Source organism: Branchiostoma lanceolatum, chromosome 4, assembly GCF_035083965.1.
Source record: "Branchiostoma lanceolatum isolate klBraLanc5 chromosome 4, klBraLanc5.hap2, whole genome shotgun sequence".
NCBI lineage: Eukaryota > Metazoa > Chordata > Leptocardii > Amphioxiformes > Branchiostomatidae > Branchiostoma > Branchiostoma lanceolatum.
In genome coordinates, this window is record NC_089725.1 from 29,557,074 (window position 1) to 29,582,307 (window position 25,234).

At 44.2% G+C, this 25,234-nt stretch overlaps 1 protein-coding gene across 1 annotated transcript in view; it reads right to left on the minus strand.

Annotated features, from left to right (window-relative positions):
• Positions 1 to 19,755, minus strand: part of LOC136433941 (sodium/potassium/calcium exchanger 4-like) — a 42,070-nt gene extending 22,315 nt beyond the window's left edge. The window contains exons 1-4 of the mRNA XM_066426548.1: positions 19,322 to 19,755; positions 18,590 to 18,712; positions 8,638 to 8,714; positions 2,288 to 2,362 (exon numbers count right to left, since the gene is read on the minus strand). Of these exons, the coding sequence (XP_066282645.1) occupies positions 2,288 to 2,362; positions 8,638 to 8,714; positions 18,590 to 18,712; positions 19,322 to 19,430 (384 nt within the window). The 5' untranslated portion in view covers positions 19,431 to 19,755. The remainder of the gene's footprint in view (positions 1 to 2,287; positions 2,363 to 8,637; positions 8,715 to 18,589; positions 18,713 to 19,321) is intronic.
• Positions 19,756 to 25,234: the final 5,479 nt, after the last annotated feature.

The following is a 25,234-nucleotide window of genomic DNA, read 5'->3' on the forward strand; positions in this document are numbered from 1 at the left end:
CGTCAAAGGTGTCTGTGGGAATCGCGCCATGTCTATGCGTACTAACTGATGGGAAGTTAGCATTGCCAAGTGGTTTAGCTATATTCGTCGCAACTGGGTCATCAATGGTAGAATCGGCTGCGAGGGGTACTTTTTGTCCCTTCAATTTATTTCCAGGAATTCCTAATTTAGGCCTTTTGGAAGTGGTGCTCAGAGCCGCCATGAGCCGATATATCCAGTATGATTCCCTGCGAAGTCGGTATTGTTCTGTGAGGTTTTCGGTCACTGCTGTTTGTAAGCTTCTCGAGTCCGACGAAAATCCTAAATTTGATTTTTGAAAAAGATTCAAGCGGTCGAATATTCAGTCTCAGCGCTATCATTTTCCCGACCTTTTTCCCAACATAAGGTTTCGCTATACGTTCAAAACTTCTTTTATTCATCAGACAGACTCTATCTTATCTTATCTTCTACCCCTCCAGACGTCCATACTTGATTGAACTTACATAACAAATCTTGTCTATCTTCTACCCTTCCAGAAGCCCTTACTTCATTGAACTTACATAACAGATCGCTGCACAGCCAGCTGCCAGCAGAGATTAGCAAGTCTGATGGTTAAGTGTTTAACAATAAAATCCCCTCGCGGAAATCGGATAAACCTTTGAGGTAAAGAATATCAAAAACCAATTTGATTTTGACTATTGATGGTAAAGTGTTTAACAATAAAATCCCATCGCGGAAGTCGAATAAACCTCTGAGTGAAAGAGTATCAAAAACCTACATGTACTGTATTTGATTTAGAGTATCACATTCTCGGATGGATAAACATCTTACCAGATGTGGATAGAGATCTAATCAGATCTCCCCGGGACTATCGGCCCTCGGTGGTTCGGTAACACCATGCCAGAGACCCCCGCCAACACCATTCCGTGTCTCATGGCAGCTCTGCGCTAAGACCTGCCAGACGCCGGGCTCAAGCTGAATCAGACCTGACCCTGAGGCGGGTTCCTACGATATGTTTATGTAAGTTCCGCTAATGCCAGTGTGTGCGGATACCAAGCCCTGGTGCTGAAAGGCTTTCCGCTGGTATAGCCAGCTTTCGCCTCTGACGCCATAACGCAAAGGCTCGCATGTCTGTCGCCTCGAGGCGATTGTGCAGACTGTAGACACCTCAGATACTAGCCTCAGGGTACTTGTTTGAAGCAATATGGGTTGCATATTTTCCCAACCCGAAGAAGAAATAATAGCGCGAGGAAATAAATCATGCTAGATGATTATGAACATTTAAAAAAGGGTTGAAAGTATGTATATTCTTCGTGGTATTCTTTCAAATGTCATATATATGTTTAAAGCACCGCTTTCGTAATCTCATATTTCCAGATGTAAAAGAAACTTTAGCTTATCGGCTTTGAACAAGTTGCTGTTTTCTGCACCCATGAGGAAAAGTAATTACGTTTCTTAGACGTTTTAAAGGTTGCGAGAATGTCATAATTAACGCGTAACCATAAAACCGTTCTGTGCAAATCAAATGAGAACATTTCAATTAAGTAAATCCGTGACTGACGTCAGAGAGCTCCGGGATGCGTGAAACGGCAGCCATCCGATATCCGGGGAGCTATTTCTGTCGATTGCTTTTATTGAGGTGTGTCACTAGTCATCTTTTCGTCTGCTCTTTATAGCAGTTAAGTCTTCATTTATAGAATGATTCATACCTGCTATCAACCGCACGTCATGGCGGAAACGCAAAATAGCGTGCGCAGTCCAGTGGTTGATAATTACAGTGACCCCGCCTTTGGACTAAGAAGTCGTGAGTTCGAATCCCGGCTGTGTCGATCACCCGACATGAACGCTACTGAAAAGAGTTGCAATCCTTAAGACGGGACGTTAAGCCGTGGTCTGCTGTTCACTGTGCTTGTCGAAAAAAGCTAGAGGAATTTCTCCGGTACAATGAACCTGAAAATACTGTACATAGAGTCCGTCTTCCCTGTCACGACCAGTGGAAGAATCGCTAAACTGGTTCGACTTTTACTGTGGAACGCAAAACATGGAAACAGAAGTCGTGAAAGGCCAAACAAGACATATATTAAACGACTTGAAGCTGATAGCGGTACGAACCTGCTCCGACCGCGTGCAGCGATGTACGACAGAGAGTTATGGAGACAACTAACTAGTCATGGGAAGATTCCGAGCGAGTTCAACGGATTGAGTGAGTGAGGTTCGAGTTCTCACTTTTTTAACGAAGGAGGCTCGGGAAAAGATCCATCCCCTGCCCGCCCCTGCCCCACCTAGACTTTGAGAAGACAACACTCACCTCGCTAATCTTCTCCAGCGAGGGGACAAAGTAGTCGTCACACACGATGGCGAGGGCGGCAAACATGTAGATGACCTGGAACGAAAAAACAGACAGAAATGAAACATACACATTTTTGACAGCCAGAACATGCTAGTGAATATGAGGTTGAAATTGAAATTACAGGATACGAAAAATTCCTCTTTTGCTGCCCGCACACCCTAGTACACTCTCTATTTACATAATACATCAGGCATGCATGTTTAGTTTTGAGTCTTTGCCCTTCCATGATTTTTGCTTTGAAGTTCTTCAAATCATATCAAGTCAGTGCATTAGCGTTAGCGTGCTCCATCGTCCATAAATTTGCAACGGTGGTTGCGCACCAATATGCAAAGGGATCCGGGATGTGATCTATGGTACTTGATACACTATAGCACCGAGGAGTATCAGCCAATATAACCATCAGCGCGACGAAGGTCCAGGAGCATGTAGATCTTACAGGCAGTTCCGGATCTGATGAAAAGCGACCAGGATACTAGTGTACACTGGCAGGAACTATATAGATTGATCGATTTATAAACATTATACGTTGATGAATTTAGTGAAATACGTAGATTTGATAGATTTTCATTCTTGCAGTATCTATTGAAATCTTCCAAGTCTGTCAAGTGTCGATATACATCTCGAAAGACAGCAGGGAAAATGCGGTACCAAATTCAACCAACACCATCGTCACATATATCGTGTATAGAGCGATTGGGACTGAGCAATTCCGTTGAAAATAACGGTGAGTACACTTTTTTCAGTTGAAGAACAGTTTACTTGTTCCATACTGGTTGTATACGACTTTTGCTGTGGAATTATATCGTCAATCTAACCCAGTTTCTGTCGACCCTCTCCCCCACTTCCATTAAGACCGTGTGTCACATTCCGGGTGGTGGTTGTTCATCAGTTCTGGAGATCCAACGGCAGATAGAACCCCTCCCAATCAATCTCCGTCCCTGGAGGGGCTCAGGGTAAGTGGCGGTGAAAGTAGGTGTTAATGCCCGGGCATCAGGTCCGATAGAAGCGCCGGATCTTCCAGCCGACATTTAAGGAAGTCTCCGGCCCTTAATTTTCGAATTAATCTCTCGAATCAATCCTCGCCGTCGGCAAACGCGACAAACCAGTCTCGCGGAGCTGACTTTGCAAGCCCCTGATTAAAAGTAAACGTGATTTTTGTTAGACAAGTGGCGCAGGCCCACGCTTTCCGGCATCACATGGCTCTTCTCTTCCGCCCCTTAAGTAGGACGTGACACCGCCGCCGGGATGGAAGCGTGCTTCTGATGTGTGTCAAGAGGCCCGTTCCGTTTTAAGTGAGGTCGCCTGAAGAGGCCGCGTCGAGTGGGAATTTACGGCAAACGCCATTAGAATTTTACAGGAAGACTCTTAACTATGGCTGGGAACACGGCACGAACAAGACCTATCTACCAACCACAGCTTGTCCATCCAGAACACGAGATATCAAACGATCAAGTCCCGCTGCAGTACCATAGACAGACCCAGGCCCATAAGCAGACCGCTGAAGTCTAATCAAAATTGGTCCAAACATTAAAAAAAGGTGCAAAAAGAAAAGCGCAAACGCTTTCAACTGCGTTCTTTTGAGAAGACTCGGCTTCAGCTATCGATATAGAACATTATGCTTAGTCAACATGTATTCGTGCCCGACAGAATGTGCTCCAGACGCACTGAGTGGACAGAGTGTCTCGGCGACATGTGTCCGCTGAAGGGTGGTCAGTCCTTCACGTTAATGGCTGAAACCCACATGCACGTTTCGAACGAACGTTTCCGGCCTTGTAAATGTGCTCACAGATATCCAGGAAAGACGCTTCAACCGAATTACTAGTTTACATGTATACACCTTACATTTGGATGCAATACACTTATAGCGACAGTCAACAACTGGTGGCCTGTTCACACTTGATTGTAACACTACATCAAAGATGCTGTAAAGTTTTATTCCATACCTCTATTTTGTACTATGTTTACTAGCTGTTGCCATATATATTGTACCGTGCACAATTGTCGGGCGATAGAGTTCTTTTATAAACTGGCGCCACACTGTCAGTTGATCGCCAGAGGATCTCCGAATGCCAAAATCACTAGAAAATCGAGCATATTTTCGATAACTACTTTGTATATAGCTCAGTGACATGATAACATCGGTTGATTCCTAAAAATCGCAAAGTAACGAAAAGGACACCGGCCGTATTTTCTGCTGTATGGCGCCGGCTCTACGATTACAAATTAAGGAGATTCTTGGAACAGTACTGTGTTACATAAAACGCACACACAAAATTTATCATATGATAAATGTGACCTTAACGGGAAAAGAAACAAGATAGTAAAGTGCTGACCGAGAAAAATCAGACGAAAACAGGAGAGAGTGTTCTGTTCTCTGTGTGGCCGATAAATGTGGCAGTTCAGATAAATCTACGTCAACAATTCCGTTAAACGGGGTGACAGTAACACGACAAAGGTCAGCACACGCGGGTCACACGTAATCAGCTGATTTCATGGCATGCCAGGTCCAGAGATATATGGCATGCCTTTGGTCAAAGAGGATGTGACGCACTAAAACAAAACACTAAGTTCCGGATAAACAGCGTCCGTTGTAATTTTATGAGCAATAAAAGTGTATTATGCGCTCTCTGCGACTACAACTGTTGCAAGGAGTCGTCGTTTCAGCTGGTGTGTTAAGCCTAAGGGCGGTTATATTTGCTGCATGGATACGGATTTTGTGGATTTATGTTTGTGTGCTTTGATTTCAGATTCCCAGAACTACTGGAAACGGAGGATGTGACGTGCTAAGCAAAATTAACGACGTCAAGTTTCGGATTAACTTTTTTATGAGCAATATAAAGAAGAGCCACGCTCTATGTGACTACAGCTGTTGCAAAGAGCTGTCATTTTGTGGGGTTACGATTGTGCGTTCCTGCGCTGTAAAGCATTACAACTTGGCCGGGGAAAAGACGCTTTGAATTTCCAATGATACTCATGTGTCTGTGTATTTGTGTCAATAGGCAAGGCATGCATGTTTGCAATTCAAAAATAAGCGCCGGATTCCATAAGTATCCCAAAACACATGGCATTTAAACTCACGGGTGCCGTATATTTTAAGTTAAGACCACAGACTTCAAGTACTTTTGTCATTTGCCATCTCATCAACAGTAAAGACTCGATCTTCGACCTTTCGTACAACGCGATATAGTGGCCTACAAACAACGTAAATCTGCATCAAGTACATTGCCGTGGGACATTGCCGATTTTAACGTTCAAAGAGATATATAGTCCATGTATGTCTGGTGACCTTTCAAAGCCTTATGCAGCCTTGATATCTACCTTCTAATGAATAGTGACCGCTAGTGAACTCATCACGGGGTCGACACTTTTGTCATTGGGAAAAAAGTCCATAAAGCCGGCGTCACATAACAGTAATCTCCAAGCAGATCTATCGGTGGCAAAAAAGTATTCAAAGGGTAAAAGCAGTATTATTTGCCAATAATACTGCCTTTGCCCTTTGGATACTGTCATTGCCACCGATAGATCTGCTTGGAGATTAACATAACAGGAAAACATCTCACCCGACGAGTGTGCAAGCTCAGAAAGAAAAATTCGGCAGTGATACGACCGGTGTCATCTTGATCAATGCGCGAGTTTCTAGGGATGAGCCGATGCTCGCAAGTTACCGAGCCACGTCCAGCGTGATAGGATAGATATTGAGACGAAAATATGCTCGATTCTCTGGCAATTTTGAAATTTGGCGTTGACCTTCTGGTGATCAACAAATTCGACCGACAGTCGCTTACGGTGTGACGTCAGCACGACGGTGATAGATGTTATTGAAGTCCATCATTCTAGGTTAGCACTAGTTAAGGCTGAGCGGAGTAGATGAGGTAGAACATGAATGATGGCCGGGCAGGAAAGGGGAGGTCAACTGCAGAGAGAGTGGGCTGGGTTGGCGCTGAATGACGGCAACAATGGGCTAAGTGGGAAGCGATCGTATTCTTCAAACATATGTATCATAACGAAAATATGGACAAACGCACAACCTTAAAAGTAGTAAAACGTCCAAAATATTGCTAGTGACTAATCCGTTTCAAGATGAGGCCCCGTGAGAGACCGTTTAGGGACCAAAATTGGATTTGCATGACCTATGACTTTAGTATTGGTATAAGAAGAAGAAGAACTTTATTACGCGACAATTGTGACTGGTACAATGTATGGCAAGTTACGCACATGGGAGTTGAATTATTACTAATTGTTAACAAATATAGAGAACTAATCTATGACTAACAATAAAGATAATCTATAGAATAATGTACATGCTAACGCTTTAGAGTGCAGTATGTTGGTAACAGTATGCTGTGTCAGGAATGTATGATATTGTCTCGTTGTGATGTAAAAGTATGATTGGAGAGACAGCAAAACACACAAGACGTACAAAATACACTTGTTCATCAATGAACTACTTATGACATTTTGGGTCGCTCAATGCCCGCCACCTCAGTGGGAAGGATATATAAGAACGATCGGTATTTGATGTTGCACGAAACACCCCAATCCACCCTGCTCAAGTCTGCTGAAAACCCTGAAGAACCCGGACCCAAACAACCCACCGCTGTACCTCCATAAACAGCATCACTCGGGGTCACCTTGTGATGTGTCAGCTTTAACCGCCGGCGGAATATATACAAACTACTTAAGTTCTGCTGGAAAGCGATGATGACAGGATCTAATATGGACCTGCCAGCTGACAGAAACATTTGACGAGAGCCAGGCGGTGTGATGGGGACTAATTATAGAACGACCGGGAGATAACGACGGGGTGTGAACGGGCATGTTGTGCTTTGTTATGTATACACAAATCACGTATCAAGTTTACAACAGACGTCACATGCAGATGTAAAAGTAAGGCCCCCTTTGCAGTAGATGGAGTTGAGCAACCAAAATTGGATTTGTTTGACCTATGGTTTTATGAATTGATTAGTGATTGATCAGTGATGTATGAAGTATGAGTTGACGGACGACAAAATGAGACACACAAAACGTAGAAAATGCACTTCGATAATAGCAATGAAATTCGTTTGAACTTCAAGTGGAAAATGAAGGTGGACATAAGGAAACATTGTCAGAGTACGGCTTAATATGGAATAAAAAAGTTTCATCGATATACTCCGGTGCTTTTGTAGTTCGTGGAATAACTGTGAAAAATGCACATGAATATGAATCAAGATATACTCTCTAAAAACACTCTCCGGCTGGGTTTCAATTCACTTTTTTGTCGTGCCGCCCTTTGTCTCGAGGACAAATATCCGTTATTTGATTGATGTAGAACCTCCTTGCTTATAGTAATCAGTCTGTTTCAGAGAGCCAGCATTCAGTGATGCGCAGAGTGTCAGACTTGGCAGTTGATCATCTTGTAAAAGGATGGTGATAATGGAATCTGGGGACACAACATAATCCGCGGCCGGTGCTTTTGTAGTTCGTGGAATAACTGAGCAACATGCACAAAAATCTAAATAAAGATACCGGCTGGGTTTCAATCCACTTTCGTGTCGTGATGCCCTCTCCGGTGAGGACAAATAATATCAGTTATTTGATTGATATAGAAACGTGGTCTAATAGTACGTCTGTTTCACAGATCCAGTCTTGAGTGATGCGCAGAGTGCCGGACTTGGCACTTACACAACCTTGTACAAGATCAATGGTGATTGAATCTAGAGACATACACTGTAGCTCACTGTTTCCATGAGACAGAGGTCTGTTTGATCACCTTGTTAAAGATTGGTGGTAATGGAATCTAGGGACACATAGCTCACCGTGGGACTTTTCGACTTTGGGACTGCTTCCAAAAAACGAAGTCAAGCCAAAGCCATCTAGATATAGCCAATACTAGTGCTTGAGTAGTCTTTTGTTACAACAACGTCAATCATTGTCCATTGTCACATGCATATCTCCTATGCTTTTGTCATGTACTTGCGATTAAGCGTTCGAGTATGAACTTACAAATGAACTCATCTTCAAATTTCAATGTGAAAATTTAATCTGTGACCCAATTGTATATATCAGATACTTAGCACTTTCTTGATTTATCTATCTTTGTTTTTCTTAAAGTAGCATTGTTTCTTTCATATCTCTGTTACTGTATTGTCCCCGTACTGTTAGTGTCTCATACTTCCACACATGTTTTTTTTAATGTTTAGTGATGCAGATTAAATAAGCGTGTTTTGTTTGAGTGCGGTGTCACAATGTGTTGTTTTGGATGTTGAAATAAATCTAAAAAACAAACACACTTTCTCATAAAGTTCCATTTGAGAGGGCGTTCTTACCACGAGCGCGTGCACGGTGATGGCGCCATGTCCCCGCTGGGTCTGGCTGAACAGGTCCGGCGGGAACTCGTGGATAGCTGGAAGAGAAAAAGAAACACGTGCATCGTCAGCACAGGGCATTTTCAAACAGCTGTGTACGTCAACGTCTATTGTAGAGTGGAATTGCTTTAAGTACTGTAGGAGCATCCTCACTACATAGCTATAATGCCTGCTAACAGTTAGATGGGCAAAGGTTAGTTGTGACGGGTCGTTCAGTGTAGTATGACCAACTGCTGCCGCTCCGCGTGTCTGCGAAGCCGAAGGGCAGTTATACCGGGTATATAGATACAAATACAGACACGGAAACGCGAGGTCTAGCCTGTTGTTGCTTCCTGCTACCCCATTGGTGGGGTTTACGCACAGTATATGTAAGTAAATCCTTAAGAACACTTCTTATGTCATTTGGCCAGACTGGTGTTCAGGGTCTAACTCAGGGGCCTGTGGTAAAATTTTCTTGTGGGTATGTTGACCCTAGATAGCGAAGCCGCATTGCACAACCGCTAGCTGCTTGAGAGAGCATCATGCTGCACCTGAACTGAGGATTCTAAGAAGTAACCACTTGGTCCAGAGGGATTTGATATTTGACGATTTTAATTCCGTAGAGATTAGAACTGAGTGAACCCATATTTAGTCTGACAAATGACATGATTGACAAAAAGCGCGCCATACGTAACAGTTTCACAGTTTCTCAGAAATGTATTATGTTATGCCTTGGGGCACGTTTATGTAAAGTGTCTCAAATTTCGACAATTTCTCAGAAAGGTATAACACTACGTCTTCTAACACGTTTTTATCAAGTGTCTCAAATGTGCACCATTTCTTAGAAAGGTATAACGTTACGTCTTCTGACATATTTTTATCAAATGTCTCAAATTTCCAGTTTCTTAGAAAAGCATCAGGTTAGGTCTTCTGAGACGTTCATGCCTGGTGACTCACAGACTGGCGCACGTCTGTTGTTCGGTTGCCCTGACGACCGACTGAGGGACACCGTCATTACCTGCCCAGCAGTCATTGATCTTTGGCATATGCTGCTGCAGCAGCTGTGGTCAGACTCAGGGACTGTAGCTCGGAATCCAGACTGTTGCCAGGGCCCACACTGGCCAGCTCTACGGTACCAGTGTCAACAGACTGTTGCTATGTATTACTATGTAAGGGGTTGAACTGCCCCCCCCCCCCCAGGAATCTTTGCAAAACGCCACCAGGCGATATGTAAATCTGGTTAAACAAACAAATAAACAAACAAACAAATAAACAAATTTGGGCCCTTAGCAATAACCATTTGCTAGTTGGGTAACCCTGGCTGTTCATGTGTTAACGTGCTCATGCCGAACCAACAAATAAAATTTGAATAAAAAAATTGTCCCAACTTTATCTTTATTAGAATTCAGGCATGCGAAATCAACGGGGGTGGGCTAAGTTGACCAGGCGGGGATAGAAGCTTACTCACTCACTCACTCTCACTCACTCACTCACTCACTCACTCACTCACTCACTCACTCACTCACTCACTCACTCACTCACTCACTCACTCACTCACTCACTCTCTCCCATAGCTTAGTCAGCCGTCGGGGCAACATAGCTTTCTGCCGAGCTTACATTACAGAGGAAACCCAGCCAGGTGACCAGGTCGAGGGACTGTTGTTGAGGACCGAAGAGGAAAAACACAATTCGTGACTAAAATCATAGCCTACTACCTGGGTCTTGTGGATTTACATAAAACTATACGTAGAAACTGAGGTCGGATGCAAAGACGAACTACCTCGCTCGACTTCGAGAGAAAGATAGTGTACTGAACTATTCTCCAATAGTACCTCAGGAGAAGAATAAGGATGACAGGTTTTAGATTTTAAATTACCTACTATTTCCACCGACTGCCACCAAAGCCAGCTCTCAGACTCAGAGGCTCTGTGAATATAGCAGAGGTATCTATAGAGCTTAGCGACTGCCGTAAGCTGGATAGGGCCAAGGTATAAACTCTAAGGTAGCCATCCCAACCTGCTTATCTTTGCCGGCAATGGCACGAAGTGTCAAAAGCTTTGACCTTGCAACACTTGACCTTTACTTGGGTATGACCTTCGCTACGACATTCCTATGTCAGGGTGGCCACTGTTGCAAACCACAACGAGCATTTTTTCCTTCGATTTATATAGCGGGCTGTGATCATATACATGTACATTGTTCAGCTTGTATACTGGGCTGTGATTTTTTTGCCCAGACGACCATCAGATCTCGGCAAGCGATTATGCAGAACCCAGTAGCCGTCAGAAAACTGCGCGTCGTTAAAAATGCGCTATTTTCTAAGCAGACCAGTGGCAAGACAGCATTCCAAAGGGCCAAAACAGTATCCTTTGCCACCGGAGATCTGCTTGGAGATTAAAAACGCAAGTCCGGTGGGGTCTGCAACAGAGGGTTATGTCCAGGAAATATCCGGTGAAATAGCTGGCGTTCCAGACTGCACAAGCGTTCCAACCTTCAGGCTTCTAACACAAAATTCCTCTGTCGCCTTTTGGATTGTGGTGGCGAGAGAAATTTCCCGCCTCCAGCGCTACCTGCGTGCCAGAGATATCAAACGTGCTCTGTGAACCAAGCATATCTACAAGCAGATGTGGGGCCAGGCTCGGTATTTTACGCATGCTTTTCCTGATCTTTGATATTTTGTACGTCTTTCTAGTATTCCTAGGAGGAAGCAAAGAGGTACCAACGCGGTTTACTGTAAACAGAATATGTGTATAATATTGCGCATGCAGGGCCTTACATCTGCTTGGAGAGAGAGAAAGAGAGAGAGGGGAGAGAGAGGGGGGGCGGTGGTCAGTAATCTCCAAGCAGATGAAAGGGTCTAGCTCAGTCTCTGTTTTACGCGTGTTATTGCAACATTCAATTGGTTTGATTTTGATTTGATTTGATTTGATTTAGAACGCCAAATTTCAGTACTGCACTTTTTAACGATTTGTCTGCATCTCCATTCCGAATTCTTTTATCGCACTTTTAACGATGCCTACATCTACAGCCCTTCTTGCAGATTAGAGGTCGGTACCAGGTGGTCAGGCGCGACCTTACACTAAACAGATAATGACATCCCACTATCGTAATGGACAAAGTACAGACATGCAGTATCGAACGCACTGATGACCCTTCTGACCCCTAACTAACCTATCCTCTGACCTCTCGTTTTGTTTCACCCAGCACAGTTTCTTCATCCGTGTGCCTGTACGTTTCTGCGTACGAAAAAGAACTACTTGAAAATCATTTTGTCAGTTTGTAGAATATTGATGATGGATATTGCCTGGTAGAGTATTTCCGCGTACGAAAAACAACTACATATAACGTTATATCCTTTGGTTAGTTTGCCGAATATTGATTGAGTTTTGAATCGTGTTGGTTTCCATTTTTATCACGGTGCTAGACAACAGCGTTGTTTAAGTCTTTGCAAAATAAGTTAAAACGGTCAATGAACAATATCTCTGTATCAGATAGCTGTAGCCTGGAATCCATCCTATTGCAGCTCCAGTTCGCGTTCATCTAGATTATTCGACGACGATGAGTGAAACGGAGCAGAATAGAATGAATGCGAAGCTACGATAGCTCACCCAATTTGCTCAAAATCAGATTGTGAAATCTTGACAATGTTAGCCTGACCTCTACCAGCCCTTCCACTGGTCAGTCCTCTGGGGAAGAAGGCCCAATCAGCCCCTGACAGCGAGAGATGGTGTAAGACAGGCTCCTGACAATATTGCCTGCTACTTGATAAAGCAAGGAACATGGAGATAAGACGGAGAACAAGACAGAGACACGAATGAAGGCGTCTTAGGGTTATCTTAATTCCTATCTTAAGTTGAGTGGCGTCGGCGTGGCGTAACGGCTCGAACCAATAGGTCTCGAGCTCGATATTCCTGACATGCCCCGATGCTGTGCCCTTGGGAAAGGCACTTTACACAATATTTCTAACTTGACTAGCCTGGATACAAGACCTTTCGCGCGATGCGATGATAAGCCCTTTTGGGCGGGGAAGACCTAGAAGTAGGGAATACTAGGGATAGAGTTGGCACCCGGGAGCGCTTGGCAGCCGAACTCGGACTTCTATCGCGCTATCGCAGCGCGAGAGATAATTAGTGGGCCGTGTGCTATCTGTGGAGGCGGTGAGAGTTGCTTCCCCGGCCGAGGGATTAGCTCCAGGAGCGCGGTGGTCTGGCACCCAGGCTATAACTTGACGGAGTGACGCCCACCGAGCCTCTCGGCTAAATCTCTCTAAAGATGTGCCGAAAACACAGCTGGATTTGGCGCGCCAGTGTGTCAAGATCTGCACATTTGCCACGAAGACCCTGTAACATATTTATCTTTAAGTTGACGGATCGGCTCATTTGCGGATGCGTGATTCTCAATCTTTGGCCATCTCAAGATCCTAATGGGCATCACTGGGAGACGGGGGCGTGACCGGGAAGGGTGGACAGTTCAAGCCCTGTCTGGCTGAGACTCAACTGTGAGAGCTACTGAGGCAGACGAGTAGTTCCGCATTCTATGATTGTACACAGAAAGAAAGTATGCAACACTATATCAAATACTCATCTGCATCTATATAGCCGGTACAACCGCCATTAGGCGTAACACACCAGCTTCGCAGGCACGCCGAACGGTCTGTTACACCTAGTATTTGCATATCTGACTGCAACCGTTCTTTAAAGCTACTTAGCGAAGATGCTCCTACAGTACTTGATGACGAGTTCCATTCTACTATGGTTCTCGGAAAATACGAATTTTTGATCACATCAATCCTTGGCTGATAACTTTGGTACTTACAAACATTACTATTTCTAGTCCTCTTCTGAGCTGGCATTAGATACTTATCAGTCGGTACGTTCACAAGTTTGCTAGCCCTTTTTGTATTAGTAATTAGGATGTTAAGTTTTAATCTATACCTCTATCTTGTACTATGTTTATTAGTTTTTGCCATACATTGTACCATGTACAATTGTCGTGCAACAAAGTTCTTCTTGTCGTTTGAATCTGTAACGGGGTACGAATAGTTGGAATTTATAGCTTCCCCGGGATGCCTTATCGTGTTTGTGCTTGTTTCTGTACCGAATGGCCCCCAGGAGGCGGGATGTGAGTATCAGAAGACAGATGGACCAAGCAGCTCCTGTGGTGTTTTCACCATCAGATCATTCACAATTCCAGCATTACAAAGCAGCGGGAGAGGACGCCTAATCCATACAGAATACCCCATCACTGTACTCTCTCTCTCTGTATATTTGTGGAATAAACCGTGACTGTTAGAAACCCTGTAGCAAACAGAAAACTCGATACAACCAAATAAAATGAAGGCTTTTTTTAATTTTCGCTATCAGATTATTTTCCAGTAACGTAAACCACATAATTAAGATTGACCCGTGCATGCGAGTTTATTGTAGTTTGATGGCGAGTACTGGATACACAAAACCACACTCAATTGCTATAAAGTCTGTTACGTTGATTTGTGTTAGGGCCTCAGGGCCATTCAAAGCTGTCTTGGAGGTGATGATATGCTTACCCTAGAAAACGAGTAAATAGAATGAATGAAATAAAACCTATCATGATAAGTATCACATAACGCGTTAAAACCAAGCAAAATAGAGACTGCTGTAAATCCATATTCTCCAATACTGGCTCCACCGAAGTGATTTGGCTCTTGTGTCAATTATACAATAGTTTTGACTTCTGCGTATTGCCCTAGAATACCCCGACCCTTTCACTTTGTACTGAATGAGGTATAACCTACTAGTGTCAAAACCACCTGTACACTACGTTTGGGACATATTCTTTTTCTTTTGTCATCCTCCATTGGAGGTAAAGCATGGTGCTTTTTTTTCAAGTAGCTAGTAGTGCAATGCGGTTTTGCTATCTTGCTCACATTTCTAACCAAGCACACCGGGTCAACTCTACTCTTCTCGATAGTGCCTGGCACATACACAAAACGCATTTCAGTCATTAAAAACGTGGGACCTCTCATAAGCCACTGCCTCCAAAGAAGAAGTCAAACCATCCAGTAATGAACCGTAGAAACGTCAGCTAAATCTATAGAATTTGTTACCTTTTTTACGTTATTGTACCATTGCAATTCTCCTAAGGGCATGAATGTGCAAATGAAGACATTACTACGCCAAAAATAGTTACTCAAGCAACTGGATATAATTTAGAATCAGTTGACTGTTTTAGAATTTTATCCAGTTACTTGAGTAACTATTTTTGGTGTATCTTATTACCTGGATGTCCAACCTTCATCAACGTATGAAAGAAATCATTACTTATAAAATTGAAGACACAAAACGGTTAGAAGCTCCATTTAAAACCTTTTCACTGCGACCGGCACAAGAGTCAAACAAGTGAACATGAGCGCTGCAATCCTGCAAAGTGAAGCTTCCGGGCCGGAACTACTTCAGAAACATTGTCCTGTCACTTTACATCTCCGAAGAAATCGTTCCGAATTCCTTAAGGAGGGCTCAACGTCTTGAGTTGAGCGGGAGGATTTCTCACAAGCGCAAAGATTGGCTCCTACCTTCCCAGCAACCCAAGTAGGTTCGACTTCATGTCACGGCTAGTCTCTACCAGACTAACTACGCTGGCTATAGGGAGAATAATTTGGCATGCAGGAAACTTCAGCCACAATAACTGATAACCTTCCCGCGGACTGACTCCCCTGGGCAATTATTTGCCGTATTTTCGACGAATTCTACTATCCATACTCCCGTAGGAGGCCTGTTGGAAGCCATCTCCCAGTCACCTTATCGCCCTTCCATATGTTGTAGCTGGACTTTATCATCCTCCCATCTATTGTACCTGGGAAGCATAATCGTGGCTTTCAAAAATCATTCCACTTTGTGTAATCTTCAACGGCACAACAAGCCTGGTTTGAAACCGCACGCCCGAGGCGTCCCCGTTTCACCGCTTCATCACATAGAGTAGTCCCCCGATTGGGCCAAGTTGAACGCCGGTGACGTCACCGAGAGCGGTTGCCACGGCAACGCCAGATGGAGCTGTCAGATGCGTTACATGATTGGGTGATGAAGGGCTTCAGGCTGCTGTGCAGACTTTGTACCCGGGACTTCGGGGGTAAAAAATGTTGTCTTCAACAGACATCTCTGTCAAATTAGAAGAAACTGGCTACAACGGGAGGAGGGGGTATTTTACATGTGCAAGTTAGTTAGTTAAAGGTGAACATCACCATGCATAAATTATGTAACCAAAGCTTTGTGCTCATTTCCCCATGTGTGAAGTGAGGAAATTCGTGTAAAATGCCTTTCCCAAGGGCACGACGTCAACGGGACATGCCAGGGGATTCGAACCCAGGACCTCTTGGTTCTGGACCAAAGGAGTACGCCATGCAACACGATTTAGAAAGACACTAGGGATTGATGGTATGTCCCAAATATTTTGATGTACGTAATTCACTATACTCAATGCTATCGTCGGATCTACCAGGATTTATCTCAATGGACTTGAATAGCAAATTTAGGTACATAATGAAATGTGACGACCCATGCAGGGTATACATTGGGAAGTATATCAAAGAATGTCTAGACGTTAGAAACTCCTCCAATGATTGTAAAATCCCATTGTCATCCCATACGTCTTAGCAGCTTTGAAATCAAATATCTCTGTGACCATCAAATATGCCATAGTAAAAGAGCAGCATGCTTTTACAAGTACATTGTATTATCATTCTCCTACGCAGAGTTGAACCCAATGAGTTCTATGAAATTATATGAGACACTTAATTTCAAAATTTGTGACCACATTCAAGTAACGGTACGGCGTGTTGATTGATGCAGCGGTTTACAATCCCGTTGAAAGAGTATAATCCCATCTGTATTAATTAATCTACATTCATGCGATAACGTTTATGATGCTAGAGATAATCAACTTTGAAATGAACTTCCAGCTATCACTTCACAATCTGAGCGTTGCAGGGCGTTCTAAGTTTATATCATTCTAATGTGAAATACATTTGTCTCAAAACGTTTTCAGTCGTAAAGATATCTACAGTTACTTTAAAATGAGAGACGTTTTTCAGATTCCAATTTTATTTCAACATCTAAGATGATTTAAGAGTGTTGCTAGGTGTGCTTAGCTTACATTATTCTATACACATTTGCGACATAACGTTTAAAGTTGTTGAGATATCTAACTCTAAAATGAAGTACGTTATTCAAATTCCAAGTACATTTCCACATCTAAGGTTATCTATTAGTGCTGAATGGTGTATTAAGCCTATGCTATTTCATCCACATTTGGCTCATAACGTTTATGTTTTATGTATATGTAAATCTAGTACATATTTCCGATTCAAAGTGGATCTCCAAATCTAAGGGGATCAGAATGACATGGCGTCGCAAGTCATTAGAAGGGTTAGCAAATTTACAATCTCTCGAAAACCATGAGTCACTAACGTACTTATAGGCATTATTTCGCGCGTTGAAAGCTTAATAGGGTTACCGACATCAAGACCCCCCACGATCTATGTACAACAAGTGATCGGACTCACACAATATGTCATTAATGAATGGATGAATGAAACTCTTATTGTACATTTTAGCCCAAACCGAGCTAAGTACAGGTAACAACAGAAAATACATACACGTGTTGGTCCGACTATCTTAGTCTAACATATAAGTTCGGCTTCTTGGTATCGAAATGGTGAAAATGTAGTATTGTATGGGTTTAGCTTTATTCTTGTAAGACATTTTTTCAGTGTTACTCATATATCTAAAGTGAGGGAATGTACTTTGTATGTAACTTAATAGGATATTCCTATCATTAATATACACGGTACTATCTACGATTAGGTGCAATTCATCTTTTACCGTATTTGAGGACCCAGGAGTTAGTATATTTCCATAGGTCAAAAACTGTAACACCTTTAGCGGACTAACTTCTCTGACATGTTATCCGTCTATTTGGCCAATTTCTACTATTTTTCCTACCACCTTTGGAGCCTGGTAGAGGCTAGGGCAAAATTGGCAGACAATTAATAACTCTTGTAAGTGCTCGTGAGAGAATAAACGCGGAGAAACATCTGTAACAGACATACAGGGGTGGGAAGAATGGCGAGTCTGTCGGCCCCATCACTCATGCCGCTGGGTGAGTCACTAGCCGGTGGGAAAGCTTCCATGTGCGACAGGCAGCGCACTTTAAAAGGCCAGCACCTTTACCGTACCCACGGGCCATTGTGGGAATTCTCCGTAAGAGGTTCGCGCCGTTGGCAGCCTGTCATTTAGCGCGAGCGCGGCTGACAAGCGCATTCAGGTGGATTTGGTTTGTGTGTATTCGTCGTTCCTAGCCTTTCGTTTCAACGCCGCTGAAAAGCCGGTTGTCACACAATATTTGGACTTCTCGTGTTTATTGCCCATCTGTAAATACTGTAACTAAGGCCGCGCCAGGGTGACTCACATAACAACTTTGGGGAATATTTCCTGTGCAGCAGCCTCCTTTGCTTGCGAGCTCTACAATAATGCAACATTTTGCATGATATGTAAGGTCTCCTCGCAATTCAGCCTTTGGCTGCGATGTAGGAGGCGCTTTAAGAAAATTTCAGAACTGACTAAACCATTATTATGTTTTTACTATAATAATGATATTTGTGATTGCAACGACTCATGTATATGTATATCAAGCGGCGGCGTTTTCTCTGCACATTTTAAATGGACCCGTTTGTACGCCGATCCACACACATGCGTTGACATCACTCTACCTAGCCCGTGCGTAGACAGACCCTTAATTATTCATGATGTTGAATCAATAAAAAACAGCTATAACCGGGGCGATCAACAAGACATGCCCCAATACAGCCCCGTGCAAAGGTAATAACAGGCCTCACGTTTGAATGACGTCAGCTATTACAGCCTGCGCATGCGCAGATAGGTAAGAAGAGAGAGACACGTACTTAGGGGTGTGCATTCCGAGTCGTTTCCCCCGCTTCTGTTGGTAGGCATGGACAGGAGGAGCCGGTGCAGAAACGGCTGTCTGCCGTCCGAGAAAGGGTGCTCCGGGCCCGCCAGGCTTTTCTCTGAAACACGCACATAAAAAGACACATTTATGTATCAAAACGGTCAAAGCAACGAGATCCTTCCCGGCTTTCATTTTAATGGTAACCTTGTTATCCCGAAATGTCAGGAAGGACTGAGGAGATAGAACCCGGCGGTTTGCTCCTTTATCAACTGCGCACACATACTTTTAAAACAGCTATATTAAGGCCGCGGCTTTGCCCTTGGTTATATGGGGCCCTACATAAACCGTTCAGCGCGACATTTATTCTGCTGCAATTGTCATGGCCCATTGCGCCCACAATTTCCAAGGCGCTCTGGGACCGTCTTATGACTGGTGCATGCAGCGAGCTCGAGCGATCTCAAGGTGACCGCTGGCTGCTTCTAGTAGAACAGAACGAACGCAATGTCGCCAAGACTGTTTTGGGCTATGTGCGTTCTGCGGCATATAAACGTAGAAACAATTTGGCCCCCGATTCTCGGAATAATGTGGAATATCAATATTCACAAACGCCGGTTGGCAGCGCGCTAGCGCCGGTCGGTCGGCCCAGCTTTTTAACTTGGCGGGCGTGCAGCCAGCATACAAAAACACGCTAATTGCCATACACAAATTCAAACAGATGCACACCCACCTGCCCCATCACGGTCGAAGTATGACACGGCGGAGAAGACGAAGAGCACGGTGCAGATGAAGAACAGCTTCCCGAGCAGGGAGGATCGCCGGGTGCGTCTGCGGGGCATGGCGACCGCGGCGGTCTGGCTATCCGGGCGGGCGGGGGCGTCAGGAGGCCCGATGACGCATGACGTCAGTAGCGTAGCGAGCGCGCGGCTGTCGGTCTCGGACTCAGCTGTGGTCGGGGAGGGTACGCACGCCCGATCCGCGCACGGCGTGTCTCTCTGTGTGTCACTCCCGTCTCCCCGTCTGCTCACACGCGTCCAGCAGATGTGCCGGGCTACGGGAACTGCGCCGCTATTTTCGTCCTGCCCATAATCGAGGCCGGTAATCACAGAGCAGGAGCCCAAATCACATTAACCCGAGCCGGTGCCATTGGACGCCGGGTAATGCTATGCCGGCGTGCGCCAGGTAGCGCGCCAGCTTTGATTCGGTTAAACGTCGCCGTGACACGTGACCGCCCCTACGCAGGTAGGGTGGGCGGAGCGACGGGCTCCTATCAGTACCGTTTACATCCTCATTCCTATAGAGGCTGCGAGCGTGCGGCGACCTCTAAGCGGCCAAAGACAAATGACAAATCGCTCAACAAATTTCAAAGATAAAAAATGAATATTTTCAACGCTTTGTGTGTTTTGTTGCTGCGACATAGTCTCTTCCGCACCGTTTATATCCTCTTTCTTATAGAGGCTGCGAGCGCGCGGCGACCTCTGAGGGACCAAAGGTTAAAACAAATTTCAAAGGTAAAGAACGAATCTTTCTTTAACGTTTTGTTGTGTTTTAAATCAAACTTTTATGTCATATTCCGAGCATGAAATCGAGGGTCCACATCAGACAAGTCCAATGTTGGTCGCTGTACGGTTGCTCGGCGATCACCGTATATATATAAAGTGAAAAGGGGGCCTTAATGAATGAATACAGACCTTTATTACACATTTTTGGGCAACTGAGCTGAGTACAGGACACAACAAAGACATGTTTTCAAACATATACATATTGGTAAGAGGATCGGAGCCTCTTAATGTTGAATAGGTTCCTCTCGCTTCTTGCTATTAGTGTTAATAGCACAAATGTAGGATTGTTTGAGTTTAGCTATAGTCAGTTTATCAAAACGAAGGACGAAAATAATTTTTCACTGCTACTGATAGAATGCAGTGTATAACTAAATAGGATATTTCGATCATAAACCAAATAGCACAATCTACGATGAGGCGTACTTCATCTTCTACCCATATTTGAGGTACAGCATTCAATCTCCCTCCAACAGGCGCGCACATTTCAGACGGGTCACACGCGCCCGACAGGCCGCTTCTAAATACCACGGAACCCGCCACTGGAAGTGTCAGCTGACGAGTGAGGGAATCTGTGACTCACTAGCCAGCTGACAACCAAATATGCCAGCTCGCAAATTCGGGTGCCTGGCAGATCGTTATGAAAACAGCGGCTGATTTGTTAAATTGGATGTTTACAGTCAGCCTTGTGACCAATATCAACTTCCCCGTCCTAATCTCCAAGCAGATGTAAGGATCCGGCTCGTTCTCCGTGTTTTACCCTAGTTTGTGCAACATTTAGTAACGTTATGCATACACATACACAGATTTCTCGAAAGATGTACAAACGTTTGCAAAAACACGCGTAAATTACTGCGGAATTCAGCCGGTTCACTTTCAAGAAGATAACATCGGCTGCAATGCTGTTTTAATTCCTGTATGTGCCACTCCCTGAATAAACCATTTATACATATAAAGCATCTCCAATACGTCTATTTTGACATTCCGCCTCCTACCAAAGAAAAGTATGCATAAGTAGAGGAAGGGAGAGAGAGATTGAAAGAGAGAGAGGGGGAGAGAGAGAGGGGAGAGAGGAGAGGGAAAGAGGCACAGAAAAGCCCACAAAACTGATGCATCTGCTTGGAGTTTAATGAAGTAGATTTGACGGTCGGGCGAACTCCGAAGGAAGCAGCTGTGGGAGGGAGATACAGTAACAGGCGGCCGGCCCTGTTAGTTCTCCTATTCTGTCATCTATCTGGCCTTAGTATGACGTAGCGTTAGCTTAAAGACCCGTGGAGACTATAACTGCTTCAGTGGCGAGGAGTGTTGATGGTGCATGGGGTCTACAAATCCTTAGAGGGACATGGCAAGGCAGATGCTTCATTACACATTTCGAGCGCACAACACTGAACAATTGCAGGGACAAGGGACTGGCGCTGGTGGGTACGAAGGCAGCACTTGTCTGCAGAAATGGAAATCTCCAAGCAGATGTAACGTCAGTTCTAGCTCAGTGTCTTACGCGTGTTTTAAGCATTTTCTACGTTCTTATAAGAGGAGAAAAGAGAGACGCGTGGGTCACTAGAAAGTCGTAGAAAGTGCATCAAAAACACGCGTTTACAAAACACTCACTAGGGCCCTACATCTGCTTGGAGATTATTTACAGAGATCGCCTGTCATCCACCACCCCATTAATACGCACGGAGGTATTTTCGTCATCAATCTGAGCGGAGATGAGGTACCGACGAAGTAAACCAGCTCTGTGTATAAAACAGGGACGACAAACTCCCATTTCTGACAGGCTGTAAGTCACAGCATATAAAATGTCGTCTGCTAATGACGTCATGGCATGTTGGATTGTACTATTTCAGAGAGAGGGGCGTTCAACAAGAGAAAGTAAACTTGGAAAACGTTAGGGCCGCCCAAAATAGAAGAAGGGAGGAGCAGAGATACGAAAAGTGAATCATAAAAACCTTACCACGCGCTGAGAGAGGATCCTTTACACGTTTGAAGAACGGGTATAACGTTAGTGATATGGTATGACTGAATGGAAGAGAAGAAGAAGAATGGTGTATTTGTTTTGGAATCTTGCAGCCGGTTGACTGAACTACCTGCTGATGACATTTAGACTTCTTAACGATCTTACATTGTACATAAAACTGACGATTTAAAGGGTGATTTTAAACCTCGGAGTATAGCTTTGTTACATACACTCATTCTACTTGAAAGTTATTCACACAATTTAGCAACAGATTGAGTACCGTCCACCTTTCCATATTGTATATTCATTCATTAAGACCCTAGTAGCGCCTAGTGGCACATAGGGCAACAAATCCCCTTGCTGTTTCAGTAGTAGGCTATATTCTTACAGGGAGGGGGTTGCTAGAATTTCCCCTTTAACGTCCTTGAGGCATCTACTCGAACACGGGTTCCCCATTTTACGTCCCTTCCGAAAGACAGATGCAGCCCCAACCAAGATGCCCTTTGCAACTTGAAACCCGGAGCTCAACTGTGAAGCTGCCACCAGTTGAGCTACAAGAGTGTACTCTCCATGTTGTATAGCTGGATCTTACTTCTTTTTATGAGCATATGGAAATATGACCTACTTCGGTCTAACGTACTTAGTGTATCCACTCGGAAAACTGAAAGGATAAGAACTCCTTCCCGCCATGTATCCCCACGGGACTCGAACCCAGGTCTCCCAGCACGGTACCACATTTCTACACACTAACGTCAGTGACGCATCGAGTCAGTCCCAAAAGACAGCAATTAAGGTTGCCTTCCACCTCCATGGACAGCCCTTATAAAGTGTCATTCCCGCCGCGCTAGTAGAGTGCTATTCTGAGCGTCATGGCGTAATACTTCCTGTCTTGTTCCGAGGTATATAAATGTATGTACGTGAAATACCTATAACGTTTTATTAAATTGATCTCCAAGCAAATGTACTACGCGTGTTTTTGACGCATTTTTTTTATGTCTTTCTATTGGGCCACGTTTGGAAATGCCTAAAAAATGAGCGACTGACGAAATGTGGCGGATGCTGCCTGAAATGTCTGACCGTTTCTAAAATCATATTCATAGTGGCGACGTGATACGTATATGTATTGTTAAAAAAATTGGAACAGATAAAAAGATATAACGACTGTCTCTTGACATGGTTTTGTAACCTCCGTGAAAACGAAGGTAATGTTTTTGGTCTGTGTTTGTCTGTATGTCCTGGTGTGTGTCCGTATTTGCCAAGGGCCCAAATTTGCAAATGCAGGAAATGAATAAGTTAAAGCACCCATTGATAAGACGCATAGCGTGGCGCCCATCTCCATTTTTGTAGCCCTTGAGCCACACATTTGTGCAAGTCACTACAGCTAGTCCGCTGGTGATGTGTGTTTAACTCCCATAGTCTTTTTCTAAATGCTGAGTGCTAAGCAGAGAAAGCAGTATGTACCATTTTAAGAGTCTTTGGTATGACCCGGCCGGGATCGAACTCACAACCTACCGTGTGCAAGAAAGCGAACACTACCCATTATTAAGCCATAGCACCGGTGCTGAATGTTGCTGTTGATTAAGTCGGGAACCATAGGATGGCATGTTAGAGTGGAGCATGCAATGTGTGCGATGGACATGGTTGTGTTATACATGTAAAAAAATGTTCAAAACTATTTCACGGAGGTATGATATCTTCCGTATGTTTTGTTAGATGTACAAGCCCTACGGAAGTCAAAAGAACCTCGACATCCTACAAGTCGTTTGATGTAATATAAAGTCGTTACGATGCCCGCTGTGCGCCCGGTGTGCTGCGCCTGAGGGCCCTTATGCCGACTTATTAATCCCGACGGAAGTCATTTTTCATTTCCTGTCTTTAACAAGTTGCTGACGTGTACATGTATATGAAAGAACATGAGGTTTCGTCACGCATATAGAGGGAAGCCTCTGATGTTTTGAAATCAATCTGATATTATCTGGAGCACCTCCTGGGATTAGAAAGTAAAAGTTCTCAAATGTACAGCAAGGAAACCCCGCTGAGTTCCCAAGCCTCCTTGATTAGCAAACTTACGGGCTGGCTGCACAAACACAAACGACCCAATACAAATAGAAATTTTCAGCAAAAAGTGTATTATAAGCCAAAACTGAAGGCACAGAGAGCCTGCTATGGAGGCTAACTTTACAGACGTTATCAATGTGGGTCGAGCGTGATAGTGGTTACATTAGAAAGGTCATTACGCGGTAGAAAGTGAGATAGGATTGACGGTATCTACTGAGAGATAGGGTTGTCCGGTAACAAGGGTCAATACGTGTTACTTGTAAGCCATAGTGTGCCGCATGTGACGTCAAATACGGTAAGGAACCCACCACACTTACGTTACGTTAAGGATCCCACCACACTGCACTTATGCTAAGGATCACACAACACTTATGCTAAGGAACCCATCATACTTACGTTAAGGAACCCACCACACTTACGTTAAGGAGCCCACCACACTTACCTCAAAGAACCCATGGCCACCACACTTAAGTCAAAGAACCCACCACACTTGCGTTAAAGAACCCACCAAACGTAGGTTAAGGAACACACCACACTTACCTTAATGAACCCACCACACTTACCTTAAGGAACTCACCACACTTACCTTAAGGAAGCCACCACACTTACGTTACGTTAAGGATCCAACCACACTGCACTTATGCTAAGGATCACACAACACTTACTCTAAAGAACCCACCACACTTACGCTAAGGAGCCCACCACACTTACGCTAAGGAAACCACCACACTTACGCTAAGTAACCCACCACACTTACGTTAAGGAACCCACCACACTTACGATAAGGAACCCACCACACTTACGATAAGGAACCCACCACACTTACGCTAAGTAACCCACCACACTTAAGTTAAGGAACCCACCACACTTACGATAAGGAACCCACCACACTTACGATAAGGAACCCACCACACTTACGATAAGGAACCCACCACACTTACGTTAAGGAACCCGCCAAACCTGCGTTAAGGAAACCACCACGCTTACGTAATAGAACCCACCACACTTACATTGAGGGTCCCACTGGACTCCCACAACGTTACGTTTTGTAGCACACCGCACGTACGTT